Source organism: Glycine soja, chromosome 14 (genome assembly GCF_004193775.1).
Source record: "Glycine soja cultivar W05 chromosome 14, ASM419377v2, whole genome shotgun sequence".
Classification (NCBI taxonomy): domain Eukaryota; kingdom Viridiplantae; phylum Streptophyta; class Magnoliopsida; order Fabales; family Fabaceae; genus Glycine; species Glycine soja.
In genome coordinates, this window is record NC_041015.1 from 47,979,924 (window position 1) to 47,990,543 (window position 10,620).

Here is a 10,620-nt window from a genome sequence, read left to right on the forward strand (position 1 = left end):
GCAGATGGTCAACACAAAAGGGTGCATCTTGGGGCTTAAAGTTATGGTAGTAGGAATGTTTGTTGAGACAGTATGAGTGAGACTTGTTGAGTTTTATTACTCTATTTTAAAGAAGAGAAGGAAAAAGAGTGTTATATGTATGTAATTGATTTAGGGAAAAAGATTTATCTTTGGACCCTTGTTACATTCTTAATTTCTACGTAGATCACCTCTGACCATACAACCATTAGTTCCTGAACTCTATAAAATATTTTTTTAAAGGCCAAAGAAAAGAAAATATTATTAATGATGATGGGAATTGAAGCAGAAGATGTGCAAGCAAAAACTCTATAAAATAATAGATTTACATTTCTCCTAAAACTCCCCAAGAGGCATTTAACAATTGCAAAACCGAACTTATAGATGCAACAAATATTTATTACTTAAGCGAAAGCTAAATGAAAAATAATAAAATAGATTTGAATAGCGTAGTTAATTAAAATAGATATGAATAACATTCTTCAACTTAAAAAAGAATACTCGACATATACTTAAAATGTAGGAAATACTAATAATACATTTGACATATTATTTTTTGTAATAATTGTAGTTAATTTTGTAGAATATTGCGAGAGTGATCCGGGTAGCAATTTGTTTCATGCTACCACTTACCACTTACATTGGAGTAATTTTGTCATTAATTCTTTTTAGTTTTTACTAGAGATTAGTTACAAATTAATTATTAATTTTGTAATTAATTTCAAAAATTCTTGTAGTGCTAGCTAATTCTTGTATCATACAAGCACACACTCACCATCATCTTCAATGACCTCTTAGAATGACCATTGTCTAACTATCAAATCTCTGTAATCACACAATTATTGTTTTCAATCAGGTAATCTCTAAAGACATAGATCCTATATACGAAAGACAATTGTCATAGTGCAACAATTTTTTCAGATAAAATGTGACAAACTCATTATATAAAATCATGCAATACTACATTTACATTCTCAGTAAAAAAAAAAAGCCTCATAACAACCTCAAGCAAATACGTATTATTCATTCATATAATATTATAGTTATTCGATCTGTTGAATTCTAATTTGAATGTGAGAGTGTTTGTAGACAAAATTTTTTTAAAAAAATCTGAATATCCATTGGGACATACACAAAAATAAAGCACTTAAAGCTTGAATTTTAGGCTTATCATAAAAAAGACATTTGCTGTTAATTTTTTTAAAAGTAAAAAAAAAAATCTTGCATGTTGACTAAAAGGTCCCATCTCACTGTTTTTTCTAAAATAAAAATAAAATTCTCTTAATTTTGATTTTAGATCTTACTTTCTGCTAAATTGACCATAATTTCCGTAATACAACTTAAGTAATTTTTTAAAAAGTTTCACATTGTGTCACTTTAATATCTTTCATTTTGGTGGATTTTTGTACCTGCATAAGGATAAAATGAAATGCGTAAGAATAAAGTTTATGAGAGACCTATAGAATTTGGTGGCATATTGATGGTTAGATGAATCCCTTCATAAGCGACACACATCTACGATACAACAACAACCTTAATTATGCCATATTCCATGAAGTTAATTATTACTCTCTCTTTCTCAATTGTAAGAAGAAAAAGAAAGAGACATATTTCACATTATTAAGTAATTAGTTATTTTAATTAAAAGTATCAGAATCCCAGTTAAAAAATGAACATTTTTTAAAATTATTTTTTTTTTATTGATTAATCAGCTAGATTTTCTCCGGATCGTAAATTTGATACATTAGTTTACACAAAATAAAATTCATTTTTATTTATTTATAATAAAGTCTGTATTTTCTGAAAAGGGGTTAGGAATCGAGAAGGAGAAGAAGAAGAAAGGGTTGGCTTCGGCCCCAAAACACACACACCCACTGCGAGAGAGAGAGAAATGGGAGAGGGAGAGAACACAGAAATAGAAACAGAAACAGAATCAGAAGCAACATCGACATGGAGCCTCGGAAAACACACTCAGATAATCGAACTTTCGGAGACGCTGACGAACGGGAACCTCAGCGCCAAGATTGAGGCCGCGAGGGAGATAAGGAAGATGGTTCGGAAATCGTCGTCGTCGTCGTCGAAGACGCGCGCGAAGCTCGCCGCAGCGGGTGTGATTGAACCGCTCGTGCTGATGCTCTCTTCTTCCAACGTCGACGCTCGCCAATCCTCGCTCCTCGCCCTCCTCAACCTCGCTGTTCGCAACGAACGGTACCCCCCTTCTTCTCTCCCAAGATGCATGCTTTTTTGTGAATTGTGAAACGGGTCTGCGAATTTGGCTTCTGGGTCTTTGTGTAAACCTTGTTTGGTTCTTCTGAATCTGATTTTTATGTGCTGTGGTGTGGATATTGAGTGTTATTGTCATAGTGTGATGCTTAATTTTATCCCAATAGAAAGAAGAAAATAGAGTATAAAGGCACTGTTTTTTTATTTATTTTTGATAAATCGTTCTGCAATATCTAGTTGATGGATGATTGGAGATTCTATTCATTTTTCATGATAGTGTTCAAAGAAAACTGGTTCTTTTGAATCCTGTTCTTGTGCTGTACATTTCGTTCAAAATCGCTTCTCTAAATGGTGCATGTTTTGTTGATCTGTTTTTGCATTTGCTTATTATGGGCCAGTTTGTTTAAACTTATTTGTTAGAAAAAGTGCTTATTATTTTAAAATAAGCAGTTTTAAATAAACTGACCCTATTTGGTGTTCAAGATGCTGCAGAAATAACCTTAGGCTAAAAATCTGCTTTTTGGCATAAAAAATAAGCAAAATGGAAGATGGACTAACTTAGAGTCTTAAATTCATGCTAGAGTGATACATGTTTGATCTTCCTTTATAAAACTTAACATCACAACAGACTACCCTTTATCGAGGATATGGCTTGTTATATATATGTTTCAATTTCCAAATTTATTTTTTTGATTTTCATCTTTTGGTTAATTTGATAGTCTTAATATTATTAGATATAGTTTCTGTTTTATCCTGAACAGTTCTCACAACATAACATGACAGTTGTGACTGAATTTCTATGATTTTATTACTGTAGTTAGTAGTAAGCTTAGACAGAAAAAAAAATACACTACTTGTTCCAGCCTAAAGTTTGGGAAATGATCTAGGGTGGTGGGAATAATGCTGGAATGCCTCGAGGTTGCTCCAGAGGTGGGGTACCTGCAGTGACATTTCTAACTCTCAAGTTTGTGTTTGGATGAGGGGGGTGGGTTTATACTTTAGTGTATCTAGGCTAGGAATGAACACATTTGAGGTATTTTTAGTAACCCCCGATTTAATATGCCTTTAAGTGGCATTTTTACCAGGAGTGCATGCTGCTCCTGCTCATGATTATTGTGATAAATTTGGAAGTTCTGTTAATTGTCTGCCAACTCCTTTTTGACATGTGTTTTTTTTTGGTGGGGGAGTATTTATTAGAATCAGGTACAGGATGGTCAAATTGGATCTTAGGATATATCCTATGTTTAATGCATTGCTGTATCAGTATTGTACGATTCACAATATGATACATATGATTTGATTCAATTCAAGGAGCTGGTGATACAAATTGTGCTGTGAATCGTTTTGGTGCTTCAATTGGGTGATGAATAGCAGGAACCACATATGAATTGCTTGTTGTTCGTGAATTGTGTGATTCTGGCACAAACGGGTTGTGCCCCAAACCAGGTCGGGTCTTGCGCGACCCAGTCCTAGAAACCCTACAAAAATGCTCCCCTAAAAAATATTACTTGAAAAGAGGGAATAGGCTGAATATGAGGACAATGATTTGGGTCTATGTGGTAGATGGATATGTGAGTTCTATCTGATTAAGTGGGTAAGAATTGGCATTGATATGAGGTTTGGCTCGTTGCTTTGACATGGTCCACTACCCAGTACCCAAACAATGGATAACAAAAAATATACTTTCATGTAAAGAAACATTTAAAACATTACAGATATATCAGCATTTTAAAGTCCAATAACTCATTGCATAACCAATAAACTGAAAAATATAAAGTTCAAAATAAAACAAGATTCAACTCATAAATCAAAATTACAGAAAAGAACAATTGCACAAGTTAAAGTGGTTCAACCCCTCAAAAGAAAATATCAATAAAGATGACACCTGTTACAGTACATAAGCTAATCTAATGATTGTCTCATTCATCATTCCCAAGATCAATGTCACTTAATTCATCCTTGTCCTCTGGTATCAAAAGCATTACCATAGATGCATTTTTGTAAATGCCTTGAATCACCAACTCTATCTTTCAATGTTCATTCTTCTTTCATAGATGTTCCTTCTTCTTAGTAGCAAATGACTCAGAAGTTCCCTTTTATGTATTAGCATCTTGGGTACGTAGTTACCTATTACAAAACATTGTTGACTATTTGCGTCTTACCATCTTCAGCTTTTTCTTTATTTTCCAGCAATTTCAGAAAGATCTATTTCTAACTTCGTCAGGAACAGATGTAATAGCACTTACATTCTCTTTTGTTCCAGCAAGGTGATGCTTCATCCTTGTAACAACACCCCAACAATTACGCGAACAACCCTTGCATTTGTCTGAAAGCCTATGTGTAAGAACAGAACACTTTTAGAGTGGTTCCAAATGACCTCAATGTCCTTTTTCTTTGTTTTTTCCCATTTTACCCCACAGAAAAAAAATCACATGACAGAGAGAAGGAACCTATTAAAAAAAGGGCAGAAAGGGACAAGGTGGGACCAACAACCTGTGCAGCACTGTGGGAGGAAAAACAGCATAAAAAGCAAGGGTTGGGGACCATCTTTTGGAATCATTGGAGGGAAAGATTCTTTAGTTTCCCTCCAATCTTATAAAATAATTATAAAAAAAACCCTAAAAATCAATTCTTTAGAAACAGGTCACAGTGGCCCGACCCATTTTTACATGTGACCTGGGCATGCACACATTGCACAATTTGACTCAGAAATGTGATTCTTGTGATTCAGAAGCTGTTTCTAACAATTCTAGGTGTGATTCTGAGTTGATTTCAATTCACCTTGCAATCTGTGTCAACCACCAAGGACATCATATCGAAATCACAATTTGTGTGATTCTGATAACCGTATACTAGAAGTTAGAAAATGTTTAGACACTTTTCATAGTTGCACCACATCTTTCTGCTCAGAAGTAATGTCCTTACTGAACCAGCAGCTGTGATTGTGATGCTACTAACCAGAGGAAGAGAAATTTGCTGTGTACATAGATTACCTACTATAAGTATTAAACATGCTTCTCAATTTGATGCTAGTGAATTTTTAGAGGATGTGGCATTAGCATTACCTGTGTATCTTCCTATTATGTAGCTTCCACATTTGAAACAGTTCCATAGGAAATTTGATGTTCTAATAGAAAGGATTTTTGTTTTTTGTCAATGGTGTTAGCCCAGAATCCTTTTTTTTTACTCTCTAACAGCAATTCCACTATTATTATAGTCTTTTTAGTGAAAAATACTAAAGAAAATAACAGAAGAAGACAACTGATGAGGGATTGTCATAATAAGGTTTACAAATCATTTTCTGATATAATTGAGGGAAAAGAGGAAGATTTCATCTTCATGAGACTCTACTTGGGAAATTGGTTGATTATTCGGATCATTCTGTCATTGTGAAACAGAAATTTTGCAGATTTTTTCAATGTTGAGCAACTTGATGGAGTTCAAGGAAAATAACCCCAAGAATGTAATATTTGTACCTAATGTATCCTGCAGTTGGGTGTGATAAACTAGCCAAAAAGTTTCATGAAGCCTTAAACAAATATATGGTTGTAATCTGGAATCCTGGAACCCCAGAAGCTAAAAGTACTTTATCTGTATGCATAGGAATTAGGAAAGAACTATTTATGCAGTCAGTTTTCCTTCTTTTTTTTTTTCGGGTTTCTCCATTTTCTTTTTCTACAAACAGTTGGTGAATAAAAAAATTTGACAATAAGTGCAGGATCCCACCTGTTGATCCTTATGTTTTGCATTTTCTTTTGATCTTTGGTTGAATGGATTTTTAACTCCCATCCTTTGTTAGTAACCAAAATCAGATCCATGGTGAAATTTGTCAATGCCAAATGTTAGGTTAGTTAATTGGTTTTGTTTGCAAGTCTCATTCTTGTGTAAGACTACTTTCTATATTGGGTTGTTAAAACCTAGATGCTAGCGATGTTAATATTTTTTGTGAAGGTTTATACTCTTTCTTAATATAAAGTGAATATTGATTTCACGTGATATGGTACTGATAATTGAGAGAACCAATTGTTACTTAGTTATAGATCCTATGTGATCATTAGTACGATTGCTTCTGCATATGTTTGACTACTAATTTGCCTGATTTGGTGATGACTCGGACATTTTTGGGTGTGGTATATTTTTAAGTATTATTTTATTTCAACTCTAAAAAATTCATGTTTACTGGATACATTGTGCCTGACAAGGTCGAAGCATTCTGCATTATCTTCAATGTATATTCTTTTACTACTCTTTTTGTTGTTATTCCTCTCTGATTTTATGCTTTGGGTCCTGCTCTTCATTCTTTTCTTTTAAGTTATGTTTCTCTTAGAAATTAGTTTTTTTGTATAACATTTTGGACTTCATATTTGTTAGAAACAAGGTCAAAATAGTGACAGATGGTGCCATGCCTCCACTGGTGGAGCTCCTCAAGATGCAAAATAGCAGTATACGAGAATTAGCTACAGCTGCAATCTTGACACTCTCAGCTGCTGCATCCAACAAGCCAATTATTGCCGCATCTGGAGCTGCACCTCTCCTTGTTCAGATTCTCAAATCTGGAAGTGTTCAAGGCAAAGTTGATGCTGTTACAGCCCTCCATAATCTTTCTACTAGCATTGCGAATTCCATTGAACTCCTTGATGCAAGTGCTGTTTTCCCTCTGCTCAACCTCCTTAAGGAGTGCAAGAAGTATTCCAAGTTTGCAGAAAAAGCCACAGCACTGCTTGAAATCCTTTCCAACTCCGAAGAAGGACGAACGGCAATTTCAATTGCAGATGGTGGAATCTTAACACTAGTAGAGACAGTTGAAGATGGATCACTTGTCAGCACAGAACATGCTGTTGGAACCCTGCTATCATTATGTCGAAGCTGCCGAGATAAATACCGGGAACTGATTCTCAAAGAAGGAGCAATTCCGGGTCTGTTACGTCTGACAGTGGAGGGCACAGCTGAAGCTCAAGATAGAGCGCGTGTGCTTCTGGATTTGCTCAGAGATTCTCCCCCTGAAAAAAGACTAACCTCATCAGTTTTGGAGAAAATTGTTTATGACATTGCTGAACGGGTAGATGGAGCAGATAAAGCTGCTGAAACTGCCAAACGGTTATTGCAAGATATGGTTCAAAGGAGTATGGAACACAGCATGAAATGCATCCAGCATAGGGCTGCATCTTGTACTCCTTCTATTCCATCCACTTGATGTGTACCTTTTTTTCCTCATCAAGCAACTGCACAATTGAGTTTTAACTTGTATATATGTGTTTTTATTGTATTTTTTTTTTCTCTGGGGGGAAAGTTAGTATGTTAACTAGATCACCATGCAAAGTGAGTCTAAGCTGCTCTACATGACTAGTGTAATGATTTTTACCAGACTAACTTGGGATTGATATGTTGACCTCATTACTCAATTAATTACATTTACACCTAATTACTTCGACCTGGATGGTGTCTGTGCTTTGCACATACATAAAGGAGTCTGTACTTGCATGTATTTCTTTTTCACCGAGTCATGAACTTGTGAAAGATTGCTAATTATAAGCTCTCTAGATCAATCAATGGATGTAATATGGGACATTACTTATTTTATATTAAGGATATGATCGTAAAAGTAGTTAAAAAGGCAATTGGAAATATAAAAGCTATCTGAAAAATTATTTAGTAGCTAAAACTTGATAGTTGAAGTGAATAAGTAAAATGTCTCGTTTTAATAACTTAATGAATTGTTTGGCTAATCAAAACTTAAAGGGGCCTTAATCATCATTTGCCCTAACAAGACACATGTCCAACATTAGTGTAGAAATATAATTCAATTTAAATAATCCGAGTTTGGTTGTTTGTTGGCTAGAATTGGATGTTTCTAAGACTTAATAGTTAGGCAAAATCCTAAGAGCTTAGGGTTGTCTATTGATAAGGAAATTAATAAACAAATTTCTCTTGATTATCGACAAAGTAAGAACTAAGGAGAGATTAATTATTAAAGTTTATAAATATCTAGAATCAATTTTTTTAGGGAAAAGACGCATCTTTGAACCAATAATCGATCCTAGCAACTAAAGATGAGATTATAGCTTGGGCTAGAGTTTTCCCACTATATAGTTTTAATTATTTAATTTCCCCATTTTTTTGTTACAATTTGCCCCATTTATTGTTTTGTTTATTATTTAATTTTGGTAAAAATATGTTTTCAATCTTTAATAAATATTTAAATTTTGTGTTTGTTTATTAATAAAAAATTTCTTTGTTTTTATTCTATAATAAAACAAAAAAAAAACTGTCCTTTACAGTTTTATTTTATCCCTAATAAATAATTTTTTTTTCATTTATTATTGAAGACTAATAACAAATAAAAAAAAAGAGAACAAATACAAAATTCATTAATTAATTAGGGAAAAAATATCAAAAACCCAAAATAAAATTATTATTTTATTAAGAACTCAATATAAAAAAAATATTAAAAAACAAACACAAAATTTGAATATTCTCTCATTTTAATTTCCTACTCAAAACTCTCTTTCTCCTTTGTTCCGCTAATCATACAAAAGAAATGAAGTTGATATGGATTTGACCTTACTCACTACTTCACTCAAAATATTTTTTTTAAAAAAATACGAATAAAACATGTTAAGTTGATATCTATTATAGATTTTGTAATTATAATAGTCAAATCCTATCCTAAGAAAAATTTGGTATCAAATTTTGTTTAATTTTCATCCCTAATTATGTTCCTCCCCACCAACAAACCAAAATCACGTGGATTTACACCTCTACCACGTCACATCCTTCATTAAAAAAGGGTGCCTTTGCTAATATTATCAAAGGAAGATGAAAACAGTTTATTGATGGGATAAGTGCATTACATATTTTGTAGTATGTACTTGGTTACTTTTTATGTTTTTGCAAAAGGAAGAGGCTAAACTGTTCAAAGACGATTTGGAGGGAGTTGTAGAAGATATGAAATCGACTGCTTAACAATCTTCTCAAATCTATATGCTTTGAATTCGTTTACTATGTTTCAAGTCACTGTTGAGTTAGAATTTACGAATTTTACGAGGAAAAATATTTCAAGATCCATGTTAAATTTCTTTAGTCAAGATTAAAACTCCATATAAAAGAAAAAAGATTAGGAGAGTTCATTCATTGAGGATGAAGAAATCTTTGAAAAATATACACGAGTATATACTTACACATTTCTTTTTCAATGCTTGCCAATTGTTCCCACATACTTGGCTACAATCATTAGTCTCCTTCCTATATAGATATCCTTAACAATGGTCCCTCATCAGCTGGGAACATCACAGTGTAGTCACATGGCGTAGAGACCTTCATTAGGAATTTAGGGAAGATTGTGAAGAAAACATAGTTATTAACTAAAAAAAGTTTAAAGGTTATGTACTCATAGGATAAAATAGGTTTATATTATCATTTAATTATATATTTTTATTTAAATTATTTTAAGATAATTATCTTAAATATCAATAAATTTTTCATACATAATAATGTGGTAATTTGATCATTATCTAAAATTTTTTACACACATAATCCTTTTTTCTCAAATAAAAAATGTTTTAACAATAATGCCATCTTGGGCGCATACCATGCCAGTATTGATTGTGACAAAGTTTAGCAGATCCAATGGAAGTTGGACCGTGGAAAATTAGAATACAAAAATAAATAAATAAGTTAGAAAACCAATTTTGAAAAATTAAATATAACTAGAGTATTAAATAATTAATTTTGTCAAAACAGAGCATTCAATTTCGAGAGCGAGGATCTCTGATGTTATTATGCTTTTCCCCCTTAAAAGGTTAAAAACACTTGACTTCATCATTCTTTGATTTTTTTTTTATATTTTAAAAACTCAAATTATTAATTACTTTCATTTTTTTCTCCTTATATTTCTCAGATAATTAACTTTTTCAAAATAATAAATTTTAGTTTTTAAAAATCATTTCCTTATATCAAATTTTAGTTGTTTATACTTTTGAACTTTCCCCCCCTAAGTTACATATTATTCCCATAAACTTAAATTGATTGTATTAATTATTTATTTAAATTAATTATATATCTTCTTTGTAATGTTAAATGTTTTTAAATTTAATTTAAATTAAAAATTTCTATATAATAAAGTATTTTAAAAATAATAGAGATGAAAACATATAATTCTAAAAGTCAGATGTTAAAAAAATTAACCATTTTTAGAGGCTAAAACACCGTTAACTTTTTTATATATATAAATGTTTCAAAAGTTTTTTTTTTTATTAGAAAGTCTTTCAAAAATACTTCTTGATATAAAAAAATAAATTAAAATATATTTTTAATTCTTGAAAATATAATTAAATTTAATTTTATTCCTCAATTTTTTTAAAATTCTAATAAATTGAAAAA

General features: G+C 32.0%; 1 protein-coding gene across 1 annotated transcript; it reads left to right on the forward strand.

The window, feature by feature from the left end:
- Window positions 1-1,827: 1,827 nt before the first annotated feature.
- On the forward strand, window positions 1,828-7,672 carry LOC114384898 (U-box domain-containing protein 15-like). The gene is made up of 2 exons (XM_028344727.1): window positions 1,828-2,226; window positions 6,613-7,672. The coding sequence occupies exons 1-2, from the start codon at window positions 1,910-1,912 to the stop codon at window positions 7,433-7,435; spliced, it is 1,140 nt and encodes a 379-aa protein (XP_028200528.1). The 5' UTR covers window positions 1,828-1,909; the 3' UTR covers window positions 7,436-7,672.
- The last annotated feature ends 2,948 nt before the right edge of the window (window positions 7,673-10,620 follow it).